General features: G+C 41.3%; 1 protein-coding gene across 1 annotated transcript in view; it reads right to left on the minus strand.

The window, feature by feature from the left end:
- The window catches only part of ABCC3 (ATP binding cassette subfamily C member 3), a 76,846-nt gene that overhangs the window by 17,525 nt on the left and 44,186 nt on the right, over positions 1 to 15,135 (minus strand). Inside the window, 11 exon segments of the mRNA XM_043497606.1 lie at positions 1,225 to 1,372; positions 2,154 to 2,259; positions 3,440 to 3,623; positions 4,511 to 4,678; positions 5,545 to 5,721; positions 6,387 to 6,513; positions 8,439 to 8,505; positions 9,619 to 9,706; positions 10,109 to 10,255; positions 11,674 to 11,889; positions 14,018 to 14,110. Of these exon segments, the coding sequence (XP_043353541.1) occupies positions 1,225 to 1,372; positions 2,154 to 2,259; positions 3,440 to 3,623; positions 4,511 to 4,678; positions 5,545 to 5,721; positions 6,387 to 6,513; positions 8,439 to 8,505; positions 9,619 to 9,706; positions 10,109 to 10,255; positions 11,674 to 11,889; positions 14,018 to 14,110 (1,521 nt within the window).

Consider the following 15,135-nt stretch of genomic DNA (forward strand, 5'->3'; position numbering starts at 1 on the left):
CAATGTTTAAAGATATAGGGTGAAAGGTAGCAGAGCTGAGCTGAGGGCTATAGAAGGCAAAGGTCAAGATTTTCAGGAGTGAGCAGTGATTTGGGGTGATTTACAGAAAGTGCTGAGCACCCTACCCTTTGAAAAAATCTTTACCACATCTCAAGTTGGGCACCCAACATTCCTGAGTCATTTTTGAAAGTCTTGGCCAAAAGTTTGGGGTGGGGGGGGGGCGGTGGAAATCACATAAAGGCACTTGAACAAAAGAAACGTGTGAAGCAAAGTAACAGGGTAAAACTTCTATCTCCAAGTTAACAACTCTGGCTCAAAAAGTCATTACTGTGGGAAGGGGCAGAGGGGCCCCAAGGACATCTCTAAAAGAATATAAGGGGATGCACAAATCCCATGGATTTAGGTGCTTTTCAAAAGCTCATAAAGACAAATCGACACCACAAACAAATAACGTGTAACCAACAGCTCCCCTGATGTCTGTGACACTGAGCATCTACAGCATTTAACATGTAGAAAATACTCGCACTGTTGCTCAGTTGTGTGACATTCTAAGAGCCTTCTTTGGTGACACAAACTCCCTGGTTATTTTCATTATATTTTCTTTCTTTCCTGTGCTCAGTCTTCTCAATCACCTCCACCCCCAATTTAACCTGTCATCCTTCAATATATCATAGTTCCCAATCCAATGTGGCACACAGGCTGCAATATGTACTTGTCTCACCATTTATGTGTAACAAAAATCTCTCTCAAATGGTAACCAAAGCTAAAATTTAAATTAAAGTAAACACGTATTCACATGGCATGAAGTTGGCCCATAGAATTTGCTACTGCAGGTGGTGAGAATCAAATCCTACAGCTGGATTTAAAAAGGGATTTGATCACTTTGAAATGAACAACATTTAGAGCTAAGCCATGTGAAGATGGAGTGATTAAACATCATGCTTCAGGGCATAAGATGCTCACAGCAGGACCAGAAAGAAATTCTCTCTCCTAAATATATAGCACAGGCCAGGTGCAGAAGTTGCTAGAAGGACCCTAGATTTAAAGAAGCAACAGCCTACTCCAGTAGGACAAATGCTATGGTTTTTTTGGCTTTTGCAATGCCAATGTCTCTATATGTTAAATGAAACATTTAATAGAATAGCTTTTTATATATGTAATTAAAAGTGACTTTTTATAATTGGAGAAAAATAAGGGGGAAAAAAAAACCCAACAGCCCCCTACCTTTCCTGTTTCGGAGGTTTCTGCCTGAATGAGCTTGTCAGTGAGAATTTTTTGTGGTGGAGACGGCTCTGCAGACTTCTTTTCACACACTCTTCTTCTCGTGGACATTTTGGGACATTCTCCCTCTGATGAGATCACGCTAATTTGCCTAGTCAAAACAATGGATTTATTAGTAGAGCAGAGGCATAGCATAGCGGTTCAAACACAGGACTGGGGCACAGCTCCCAGCTCTGCCCGACTCCCTCCGAGACTTGTGGGCAAGTCACAGGTGTATATATGGGTGGCCGAAGGTCAGACACACAAATCCATTGCTAGACACCTACTTACGTGGTCTGATTTTCAGAGAAGTTGAGAAGACAATGGACGTCGCAAGTGCTCAGCACGTCTGAAAATCAGGTGGCATATTTAGGTGCCTAATTTGAAGGCCAGCATTTTGAAACTCGGGTGCCTAATCTCGCTCTTCTTCTGTTTCCACACATGTAAAACAGAGCTAACAAGGCTCATGGCACCTATAGTACCTCCCAGGGGTGCTGCCAGGCTCCATCCATCAATCTTTTATAGAGTTCCAAGATACTCAGATGAAAGGCATCTTATTAATCTAATCGGCAGCAGATTGAAGCTGTGTGTGCAAATATTCATGGCGGTACCGTCTGAAAACTACATAATTGCTCATATTAATACACTTCTCATTAATGGGTTCATAGGAGTACAGGTTTTGTCCCCTGTGCTAAATGTTATAATTTAAAATTAAAAGGACACAGGAGGCTTTAATACAAAAGTGGAAGCTAAAGTCTATGTTGAAAGATGCAGAGTACAGTGGGGTCAGACTGGAGAGCAACATTAATTAGCTGCTTCTGTTAAAGATGGGCTCCTTAAAACGTGCTTCAGCTCAGCTGAGGGCTTCATTCACAAGGGGACATCAGGCCTACCTAAGGAACTGCTTGCGGACCTCGTTTGTCACAGGCTCATTATCTGCCAGATCAGTGTGGTTGCTGAGTGTATCTTCAGCGAGCAAGACCTCTTCATCCTCCAGCACTGCAATAAAATATTGCATTTTAGCTTTCTGCTGAGGGCAGCTTATAGGAAACTGGTGTCAAAATCCAGAGGCAAATACGCTAGTTGAAGGATAAGCGTTATGAAGCTCACAGTGGCTTCAGAAGTCTGTTTGAGACTGCAGTGCTGCATAACTGCAGGGAGCTAGTGCGTTTGGTAACTTTTGCAATTCTGGAGAAAAGTGTGATCCGAACACAGAACTAGCAGCAAGGAGCTCCTGATTTCTAAAGCTAATTCTGACACCAACTCCCTCTGCAACTTGGCTGATTCACATCCCCCATATGCCTCTCTCTCTCTCTCCCCACAACGCTCCCATCTCACAGAGCTGTTGTGAAGATTAATGTGGGTAAAGCACTTTGGAACCTATGTGCCGTAAGTGCTAAGTAGCAGTAGTATTGTAATTAGTTTTAACCAAACTCATGAACAGAACCTGCCCTGATGTCCCATTATCTTGGGATGAAGGATTGAGAGTCTAGGAAGCTGCTATAAATGTCTATTATTGCTAGAAGAGGTTGTGTACAGCCTCTGGCATCTTGTTTGTCAGGATATACACTTCTGCAGCAAAACATTATGGGAATACAGCCATACACAGGAAACATTTGCCAAAATACTTTCATCTTCCACCATCTAATCAGGGACAAATTAGGCCTAGAAGAAATCCCGATTACAATGTCATGCTATGTAACAGAAATATTGTGCTCTGGGTACCCCTTTGGAAAAATAGACTCCAAAGGGCACTACGTTTTCCCATTGATCCTGTCTTTGCCAACTGTAAAAAGGATTTCTCTGTATTAAAAACACGGAGGGAAAATAATTTCTTACGTTATCTTAGCCTACAAGTACTTAGCCTCAGGCAGATTGGGCAAGTCCTTTTGCAAGAGGAAAGAAATAGGTTTGCTTACTTAAACTTCAGTATTACCAACTTGCATTCAATACACAGGATGGGTTAATTTATACCATGACAGCTTAGTAAGCATAAAAAAACCTCCTCATGGTACAGAACATTTTCATGACTAGCAAGAAAAATAAAGGAATCTAAGGCTGGATTATTACATTTCCCTACAGGCATGTATTACAGGAGCAGGTAACATTTATATATAGGGAAATTCATGACCTGATTGATACAAAAGCTATGATTTAAGACGAATAAGAACTGCTGTACTTGTTAGCTCATCCTCTTCTATGTCTTCATCAGGTGCATAATTTCGAAGAAATTCTGCAAAAGCCCCATTTTGCTTCAAAAGCTCTTGGTAGGATCCCATTTCAGAGATTTTGCCATCCACAAGGACCACGATATGGTCCACCTGTGGCAGAAAGGTGATGCCATGGGTCACTAGCATTCGGGTCTGTATGGGAGAATGAAACAAGTCAGTGCTACCAAGCCGCCTCTGGGGTGGAACGCTGCAGCTGTTTAACAACATGCAGCAATCACTATAACATTTTTAGGATAAAGAATGAATATTGGATACGGTTGAAATATCAGGAGGAATTTAGACAGAACGTAGTGGAATTTGGCTAAGACACTAGGTGTAAAACCCCTGACTCTTGTGAAGAGAATTAAGAAATATTTACTGGCGATAGGACCGTGGTTTTAAAAGCGGTAGCAGCCCACTAACACCACTATGGGGAACTAGCTCAGTGCAGACTCAGCGGCGAATGCCAGTTGCTGAATCATCAAGACTGCTTCCTGTAAGACTGTTTTTCTTGTGGTCTCTCCTCTGAGCTCTGACATACCGTGATGCTGCATAGGAGATCTGACAAGACCCTGAATCAGCGACCTTTAGGCAACAGAATACCACAGAGCTCTGTAGACACGCTAAGTGGTTCACAACATTCCCTGCCTCCCACCCCAGGCTGCCCCAGGACAGTGACAAGCAACACTAAAGGACAGGACTGCTCTAAATTCCTCCATATATTTTGTTTTCAGCAGTGTTAGGTGTCAGTTTCCAAGGGAGAGCAAGTTTCCACAGGACTTGAAGAAACACTATCCAAGTTTAAGAACTTTTCACGTCCCCACCCTTGGGCATGTCCAAACAATAGCTCTCGAGTGAGAATTTGGCAATGTGCACCTTTTCCAAAAGTACAATGAAATGAAGAAATCAGGGAGCTATTGAGAACTCAACTCCCAGTGTTAAAATAGCAGGCCAGTTCACCCCCCTGATAGTTCTGGGAGGCTGGTGGGAGAGAGAGAGAGTGTTTGTAGAAAAGAGAATCCAAGCCAGCATAGGCATACTTTTCCTTTAAGTGCCCCTTCTGGTCCAATAACATTGTCAAAGATGTGCTTAGCAACGTGGGAATCCACAGCTGAAAGAGGGTCATCTAACAGGTACACATCGGCATCACTAAACACAGCACGAGCAAGGCTGACTCTCTGCCTTTGGCCACCCGAGAGGTTGATGCCCTGCAAAGTGGAAGGAGAACACAATTTAATCCAAGCAATAGCAGGGATATCCTTACAGCTCACGGGCACTCAGATGCTATGGTGATGGGCACAGTAGAAGGGCCTGAACAGAATAGCACAGGTAGAGTTGAAGTGGGAAACGGAACTCTAAGAAAGCTGCGTGTGCATGTACTGCTATAGGAATGGAAAGAATTTGGCAACTTACAAATGGAAAATTCTTTGGAGCAACTTACAAGAGCCCTGGAACCAAATGAATTCTTAAATGGGGCTACTAAAAACCAAAACCAAAACCTGCCAAACGAGACACAAAACACAAATTCAAAGCAAGATTCAGCTGAAATGGCAACGTTTTGCCACATTGTTCCTGCTTTCCATGTGATTCAATATATCCACTCATTTTCACATAACACTGCCCACACTGGCATGAAACCGGTGAGCCTCCACAAAACCATCTTTAGTTTGGGAAACAGTTGTGTAACAAGCTGATTTCTACTTTGAATAGAGTTAGGAGGATCCTATGCCATGCTTGGTGTGAGTTGTATCACATTCCCCTCATATGAAGGAGCCTAGATTCTGAAACTGCCATGGACAGAATTCCTTATCACACTCAGAACTTGATTGGGAGTGGAAGATGCGCCATATCTCACAAGATCAGGTCTATGATCCCCAGTCAGCAAAGCACTTCACCACACACTTAAAGTTAAGCTCATACTTAAAAGCTTTGTTTAATAGGATGGACAAACATAAGCTTAAAGTTAAGCATCTGCTTAAAAGCTTTGCTAGATCAAGATCTAAATATAAAACATTATTTCTATCGCACAGACAGAGCAGCCATCATCATGCATGTTTGCCTTTAAGGGCCCTACCTTCTCTCCTATCTCAGTACGATCTCCCCCTGGAAGTACTTCAAGGTCAGTTTTTAAAGCACAGACCTCCAGGATATTTTGGTACTTCTGTTCATTATGTTGTTGGCCAAACAAAATATTATCTTTCAGGGTGGCATTCTGTATCCAAGCTTGTTGTGGAACATAAGCAACAGATCCCTAAAATGAAAAAAACAAACCTCTGTGATTTACTATTCATTGTGGAACTCGTTTACCTTTAATGAGCTGTGATTTACAATTACAGAGCTAATTCAAATCTATATGTAATATGCACATACACAGTCACACACTACAGTACATATGAATTGTCCATACACATGCACTAATTGCTGACGTATAGTAGAAATCTCAGGAAAAAACACTACATTTGATTACAGGTTTCAGAGTAGCAGCCGTGTTAGTCTGTATTCGCAAAAAGAAAAGGAGTACTTGTGGCACCTTAGAGACTAACAAATTTATTAGAGCATAAGCTTTCGTGAGCTACAGCTCACTTCATCGGATGCATTTGGTGGAAAAAAAAAAAAAAAGTTTTTTTTTTTTTTTTTTCACCAAATGCATCCGATGAAGTGAGCTGTAGCTCACGAAAGCTTATGCTCTAATAAATTTGTTAGTCTCTAAGGTGCCACAAGTACTCCTTTTCTTTTTACATTTGATTAAACAGTTATGAGCAAAACCAAAACAAGCATGCAGAGAAGTTGGTAAAATTACAGACAGCCCTGAATTCTCTGTCCAGGCAGATATATACTAATACACTATGTGCATGTATACAATATGCTAGGTGTGTTAATAAATTATTTTGAAGTACCATCGTAACTAGAACCCACCTTCACTGCCACTTGTCCTTCTAGCTTTTCCATTTCACCAAGAAGAGCTGATACCAGTGAAGACTTCCCACAGCCAACATGGCCAACAACAGCAACCAAAGAACCACTGGGGACCAACAAATTTATACTGTGGAGGAAACAGGCTGAAAATTAATTAAATGTTAGTTTACTAAAGACATCACAGCTCCTTTTGTCAGGTCTGATGTACGCACCGACAATCCCCCTACCTCAGTAAATGCACATAAAATGATACAGTAAATATAGCTGGGTTTTTGGTCACCCTCCCCCCTCCGACTTCTTTTTAAGCATGCTTATTATAATTATTATTTTTACTGCGGTAGCACATAGGAGCCCCAGTTATGATTCAGGACAATTTCCTCATTACCCTTGCAGTATGTGTAACCTACACGCCTCCTGGAATGTGGTGTTCTGTCCCATCTAGTGGCACCAAGACCACTTAGAGAGATTAATGAGTTTGCTCTACAGTCAGTTGGCTTTTAGCTCATGTGGTAGAGGCTCATGCACTAAGCTCCAGAGATTCCAGGTTCGATCCCGCCTGCCAACGATTGGGGTCTGTCAGCGTTACATATGCACCAAATTCATTGAGAGTATCAGGAGAACTGGTAGCAATGCCTATAGATAAGACTGACCTACACTTTCCATTATAAGACCCTGTTTTCAAATTATATCAGTTTATTGGGTTACAAAGGGTTAATAACCTTTTTGGAAGGAATCAGCTGATTTCAGGGCCTTTCTCAGCAAGAACACCAGCCTGGAAATGTTGAGGGATTAAGTGCCTTGTTTAAAGACATTTAAGCCATTTAACTAAAACATTTATAGTGCTAGTAAACAGAATGCACAAGGACATGACAGGGGAAAGCAAAACGCTTCCAAATACAATTTTCTTCTTTTTTTTAAAATGGTCTAAAGTCTTGACTCAGGCCCTAATCCTCCAGCAGATCTGTATGATCGGACCCCTCTACCTTTACATAGCCCCTCTGAAGTCAAAGCCAGCCCCATATGCACAGAACTAGACACAGAATTGGGACCAGAGCCATTCCTCAGACTCCTTTCATTACCTACAGGAGTTTTTCATATGTAGCCAGGCTTTCAAAAAAGCATTCAAAGCAGGATTGATCACAAAAATTCAAAACCTTTCCTCACTATCTTCCATATCCAATAGCATATTCCCCTCACCACCATTTTAAAGGACAGTGATTTTGGTGGCTAATTCTAGTTACAGCCGCATGGATCTTTCAGAATGAAACCCAGAAGAAGGATGTTCCCCTGGTTTCAGATTTTGTTACAAAACACAGGCTGGCTCAGTTGAGCTTTTTGCAAAACCTGAGCTTTTCAAGTAGGTCTGAGCCACATCAAAGTTTCTCCTTAAGCATTTAGAACATGTTCAGCACACTGTAGCACGAGTGCCTTTGATTTTGACCTGAAACTAGGCAAAATGTGCAACTTTTTAGCCACAATTAGATTTGACTTTGTTCAAGCAGGGAGTCAAACCAAAACTGGGAGGCTGGGGGAGAAAGCTGCAAAGAGATTCTCAAAGAGACCTGAGATACCACAGTGATGGGTATGAAACAAAATCCTTAACAGAACAGAAAAAGTGTTCTCATGTCCATGAACTAAAATCTTCAAGTCTCAACACGTACATCCCAACGCCCTTAATACAACTACCAGCAGCCCATCAGATAATCTGATTTGCCTAGTCAACAGATTGGGCCAATAAATATGTATTATCTATATTAGAAATTAATTTACTCCATCTGTCCCTTAATCTACCTATGATATGCCAGTCACTGCAGTTTCTAGGCTCTGTAATATTTAGGCTTTGTATAGCATAATAATATGGGGCAAGCAAACTGGTCTGATGTTGATAAAACAAAGATGTGTGCAGGAGATCGGATAATATAACTTTGTAACAATGAAATCGAACACACTACTGGTTTAAAATTAAACAACCCTGAAATGGATCTCGCTAGAGACAACAAACAGAGGGAAGCAGGTTGATGCTGTACTGGAATTGTATAAAAGAAACCTTACTCTTTCAGAGATGGATTGAGCTCCTTTGCCCAGGTGAATGTCCCATTTGTTACAGTGATGGCGTAGCCTGTGCAACAGAACAGAATAGAGAGGGTGGAAAAAGTTTTGCGCATAATGGTGCTGAGTGAGGCTTTTGCACTGAGAAGGGAGAACAGTTGGAGGGCGTTTATTTCGACAGGACTACGGAAGTTTTGTGTCCCTTTTCTCTGGGCATGGGAAGTAACATTTGTGATCTGCTCTGAACACTGTTCAGAGCAAGTGAAATCACAGAACTGTAGAACTGAGACATGAGAAAGCTGTTTATCTCCCTGCCCAGGCAAGACTTGTCCCTAGAGCAGCTTATCACCTGAATCGTCCAGTACAGTTTTCAATATCCCTCTGTGATAATTACATCACATCACACCACTTAAGGGACGATTCCATAGTCAGTAAAAGGCTGACAGTTTGCTGGGGAGGTCGATGTAGAAGTTTAGGCCTGAACGGCTCTATATTGCCGACCTAACAAGTTAGGAATGGGCAGGTTTTATTCACCTCCTTGTGGAATGGTAGGTATGTAATAGCAATCACAGGACAGCTGCCTTGCATCTCCTGCCCCCTCAGAATCTTGAAGACAAAATAACTTTTGATCTTTTGTCTTTAAATCAAAGAACAACAAGGGTGTGTTACAAGAGAACACATTGTGAATCTTATGAGATCAGATCGTTTTCCCACTGAATCTGGGATCCTGTGCCTCTGGCAGTGGCCAACAGAAGCAAATGACCCCCTTCTTCCCCGCCCCCCCCCAAACCTCCATATCATCCCTATACATTTATGCAATGCCAAACATGGCCCTGCCTGGCCCCTGATGATCAGCTGATGCCCTGAAGCTTGATACGCTGTTAGTATCCATTACATTACAAATACAGTCTCAAATACAGAGCATTTTAAAGGAACAGCTCATGCCTCGCAAATACAGCCAAGAAACCTTGGTAGTTTCCACGTTGTCTCGAGAGCAAACAAGCATTTTCCAGGAAAGGACTTCCTTTCTGAATTCACTGACTTTATCATTAACTGATTCTTTTGCAATCCAAGTAGCCTAATGATAAATATTGCAAGTTTGGGGTTTTCTATGCACTCTCCCTCTCCAAACCCACACAGACATACATGCACACCCCCATCATCCACATAATCTCCTCTTTACCTGGAGTAACCACCTTGGTTTCCACACAATTTGGATCAAGCTCATCGTGACTCAGGAACTGCTGAATTCTCTTCAGGGAAACACTTGTCTAACAAAAAAAAGGGAAGCATTATTTCACAGTCTTTAAAACGAGAAACCAGTCACCTTCCTGTTGGAAGGGAAGCAGGCTCATGCTTTTACCGTGTGGAGTTCATGAACCATGACTTATTCCTTCCCTGGGATGGGTTGTATCCCAAACGTCAAGATCTGAGCTATGTCGTTTTTGAGATAAAAGTAAATTTGCTTAAGTGAAGCAAAACTCACACGAAATGCCACAAAACACAGGCTCACTCATAGCAACGAGGCTGCTAACAGTGCAATGCTAATAAAAGAACATTAAAAAGAGTATGGGAGACACCTGGAATTATCATATTTCACACTCCAGTTTAAAATCAAGAGAGATCATTGTTTTTTTGCATTTGAAGCAAATAATGAACAAGACCTTCCTTACCTGTGCAAGGTTGCTAATGACCTGGGGAAGCATGTTGAGTGGAAACCTTAGGATATTAAACAAGGAGAGGGAGACAAAGGCTTTCTCTGCATCCAGAATATTATTTTCATCCACACTGACATATACTGCAAATGTGGTCAGCGCAACCTGAAAGCCAGAAAGTGTGTTTGATAAAAAAAAACCCTCTTGATTTGTTAAGAGCATTCAGGCCTAACTGTTAATGTTAGAAATAAAATCATCAGAGTCAGAACTGGACCAATTCACTACTGCTTTTTATCTTTTCATATATCAAATCCCAATGTGCTTTAAAAGATAAGCCATCGTACCACACAAATGATGCTAATGATTACCAAAGTCTACAGAACAAGACTATCTGCTGATTACTGTTGATTATATTTCATTGACAGCTGAGATTTAAAGGTGAACTGCAAGGCTCTTGTGAGTACATAAAAGTTTAAGGTGTATTTATTAGGGTGTGGTTTGTGTTCTGGGGAAAGTTCAGGTCACTTTCTTGTTCCTTCCACTCCAATTTGTCCACTGTTAACTTCAGTATCGTTGGCCATTGGAGGCTAACCACAAAAATGTAAACCAAGGAGTCTTGGCAGAAAAGCAAAGGAGAAACTCATTTTCTAGTAAGTCAAGAAGGAATTTCTTAGCATTTACTGCACAGGATACTTGGCTTCTATTCCCAACTATGCCACTGACTCTGTGTAACCTGGTGCACCCCTCTATAAAATAGGGACAATAATATTTACCACTCACAACACAGCTGCAATCACACACAACAAGCGAGTGCGGACCAGTGATAAGAATGCACGAGATCCACAGCTAAATCAAAGGGAATTTAACAGGAAAGTCTGAGAGGGAGGAGAGAACGTTGCTAGCTCTTCATCTGCCCCCAGTGTCTGTGTCTATGTCAAAAAAGGGCATAGTGAGGAGAACTGCTCAGGAACTTTGAAACAAAATATTTTTTCATCAGAAAAATGCCAATTCAAAACCAAGCTTTTCCCCACAAACAATTTCAGTTTTGATGACAGTTTCCTGTTAAATTTCAGAATTGTTGACACTTCCCATTTTGACATTTCCAGAATGAAAAAAGTTCAGTTTTTAAGGTTAAAATGACTTTTCATTTAAAAATTTAAGCTCAAGTAAAAATAAATACATACATACAATGAGGCTGAAATCTATACAAGACATTTTGATTAACCCAATATAAAATTCCACACCTCCCCCCGATTTTTGGTGCACAATATTTTTCAAGATTTCAACTTTTTGTCTTGATTTGGGACGGGAACATTTTTTGAAATCTCAAAAATTTCCACAGGATCGGAAAGATATTTTGTGCCTAGCTCTAACTGTGAGACTTCACTGAAAAATACTTTGAGACCCTCTAATGAACAGTGTCATAGAATAGTAAAGTATTCAATTATTTTAAAGCATATGTATGACTTTTAAATATATACATTTATTCCAATACCCATTTGATATGTAGACAGTCTATTTAAGGGGTTTGCATTTCTATTTTATGCCCTGATAGCTTTCATACCTATTTGTGTAAGCAATACAAATGATGTTTACCAGAATGGTGCGCTGACCCACGCAAAGGTGGACAAAGAATTTAGATATGCTGCTTTCTTCAGAACACGGAGCTCATTCTTTCGTATCTCCAGCACTTTCTCCTGGAAGGATGGTTCCCACGCGTAAAGCTTCAGTACCTTTATGCCACTCAGAATCTCATTCATTAGTTTAATGCGGGAATCTTTATACTGCATCTGTTCCACCTAAATTATTCCAAATAACATTGTTTAAAAAAAAATCTGTCTATATTTTTAGGCAGACACAAAAGGCAGGCAGTGTATTACATAATTTGTTAGAAATACAAGTGCATTCTAATCAACTTTACTGTCTAGAAGTAAAATTTTCAAATGTGTTGGGACTTGGGCACTATTGAAAATGCTACCCTAATTCTTGCCTTTCTTTAGTTAGATTTTTACTGATGTACAATTTTAAAAGTGCCTATTTATAGGTCTGGGTGCCCTTCATTTCTTTAAAATACATGATGAAACAAACAGTCTCCACTCCATTACCCCCCAGATCAAATCCCCAGGATAGAACGTGGATATAATGAAAAATTAAATGTAACACCTCACCTGCTTGGAATCCACACACACTGCTACTCAACCCTAACCATCTCCTTATAGGTCAAGAGAGAAAAGAAATGCTAATATTTATTAGGTAGCAATTAACTGGCAGATCTGTTGGCTGTCCCAAGGTTTTGTGGAATGTAACTATATTGTTCTGCTACTAAAGCTGAAGCTATTATCACTATTTATATTTATTTTTCAATTCTGACACTATTTAACCTCCAGGTTTGGGCTCTTTACCTCAAAAAAATATTCCGAACAAACAGTCACTAAGAGATTATGACATCCCATTACTCAGCATAATCTTGTAGCTGGAAAAATCCAGCTAAGAAGCCAAAGAACTTTGTTGCATTAGCATTGCACTACTCATGGAGTGTGAATGACCACGCAGATTGCTAATGGAATAAAGGTTCCTTTCAGCTTAAAGTCAGCAGTTCTAATTTGGCCAGGGTTGGCACTGATGAAAGGCATCATCATCTGTTGACTGTCCAATGGTCTACAAGAAATGAGCGGGCAGTTTTAATTTCTACCACGGAGGACAGAAATCCACAGCACAAGTACACTAACACCTCTGCCCTCTTTCTAGGCACTCTCAATAGAGGCCACCAAGTGAATGGGTATAGAGATGAGGGAATTATCCTCTTGTCCCAGTAGAGGTCCCCATCAGACTGGAGGTTGCTTGGAAGAGCACCTGGCATCATTCTGCACATCTTTCGCTTGAACAGTGAATTGTTCAAGCTCTCAATTTTCTTGCTTGCCTAGGGAAGGCCTGTGAGGAGAACTGTCTATTTAAATTATTAGTGCAATCTCCATTAGTATTAAAATCGTTAGCACTAACTAAAATGAAACTTGTTCAGTTTAGCTCACGCATGGTAAGAGATGAGAACCTGTAGAGAACGTGCAACGATTTAATCAGGACTCAGTCTGGCTAACAGCCTCTGTCTGTCACTAAGAAAAGCTCTTATATTTGTTCTTATTTACTCAAAGCAAACAAAATAATAGCCTAATCTTCTGTATACATTTGTCCTTTTTGTGGCCCTGATCCCACAGAAGGATCCAGCCTTGGAGGCCCGGCTCATTAATTACTCGCCCAAGCTTCCTTCAGGGCCCCTTTCATTTCCTCTATGGCTTTGATCTAAAGTCAAATCAAAGAGCCTCTTACAAGGGATTCTCTCAAGCACCTGAGGCCTGCAATGCAGATTTGGTTGTTTAAAAAAAAAAAAAAAAGGAGAGAAAGTTTTGTTTTTATGTTTCAATGACTTCTTTTAAAACACTCCCCTGAAGTGCTTGCAACTCAAACATAATAGCATTTGGCTTGTGTCAGAGAATGTAATAAAAAATGACCTGTCCAGCTTCAATATTCAAGCATAGTGAAATGCAAAACAGGACGCAAGCAACATCAATGGAGAAAAGTAACATCAGATTTTAAAGATTCATGAAGTTGAATCAGAGTTATTTGTAGTAACACAGGGAAGGAATGTAAAAAGAAAAATATGGAGTGGGATTTTCAAAAGCGTTGGCTGCACTCTGCTCCTATGGAAATCAGTGATAAAACGATCATTGACTTCAATGGGAGCAACAGAGTTAAGCCAACACTGGATGATACTGAAAAGTCCCATTCATGATTCTTTTGACTGACAGCATCCCATCCAACATACACAAACACATTGCACTTTTGATGTAGGCACTAAAAAGACTGTGACTCCTTCCACTTTTCTAGAAGAGCCACCACCTTGGGTTATGGACTATCCTTAACGTTACCTACCTGGAACGCTCTGGTTTTTATAGCAATTGCAGCATTCAATGGAATTAGTAAGATCATCACTGCAACCCCTGCCAACACAGAAGGTCCTAAAGTCTTGATGGGAAAAGAGACAATGCAAGTTATTGCTCTCTGTGAAATGAGGTCATCTCCGGTAGATAGCGCTGAAAGAAGCTGGGTTTGGTAAAGAGTAAGGCATTGCTTCACTAATACGTATTTGAAATGACAGTATGAATTTCCACCCTCCCACTGTGGAGTTCTGACTCTGCTTCCCCTCTTCTTGTTGTATAGTCTAGATCACAGTATTGATCAGGAGCTACCAGTACTAAACTAGCATTGATGACATCTGAGAGCTCCTGCAATTTATTTGTGAAATTGCTCCTGGTGGAAGGGGAATACAGCAGTGGACTAATGCAAATACAGCATCTTAACAGATGTAGAAACCACCACCACCACAAACCTCATAAAAAAGAAAATACAGTCCATATATGAAAAGATACCCAATATTTACAGGCAGGGAATGGAGAACCTAGAAGGAGGGCGATTTCCCCTGACTTTTCTCTGATATAGGGAACTGCAATTGAAAAAAAAAAAAACCTCAATCACCCTGAATGTTAATACATGAGGGATTGCATCCTCAGCCCGAGTCATGGAATCTGTCTCAGTATTTGGTCATAAAATGCTACAAAGTCACTAGTGGCTCATTATGTCGGTATGTACCCCAAAGGTAGATTATTTTACAGCACTAAGAAAGAGAAAATCTCTAAAGCAGTGGTCTCCAACATTTTTACCCAAGATCACTTTGCCCCAGCCCGGAGCCCCCTTCTGCACCTCTCCACACCGCTCCCGGAAGGGGCCAACACACGCCTGTGGCCCCAGGGGGGAAGGAAGGTGCAGGGGGCACGTGGCTCCACGCGCTGCCCCTCTCTGCAAGCACCACCCCCTGCAGCTCTCCCAGCCAATGGGAGCTGAGGGGGCAGTGCTTGCAGGTAGGAGCAGTGCACAAAGGACACAAAAGCAGTGCACAAAAGGACACTCCTGCCCTCCCACCACCGGGGCCACACTAGCTGCTTCCGGAAGCAGTGTGGGGCCAGGGTAGGGAGTCTGCCTTAATGGCAGCC

This window comes from Dermochelys coriacea, chromosome 14, assembly GCF_009764565.3.
Source record: "Dermochelys coriacea isolate rDerCor1 chromosome 14, rDerCor1.pri.v4, whole genome shotgun sequence".
NCBI classification, from domain to species: Eukaryota; Metazoa; Chordata; order Testudines; family Dermochelyidae; genus Dermochelys; species Dermochelys coriacea.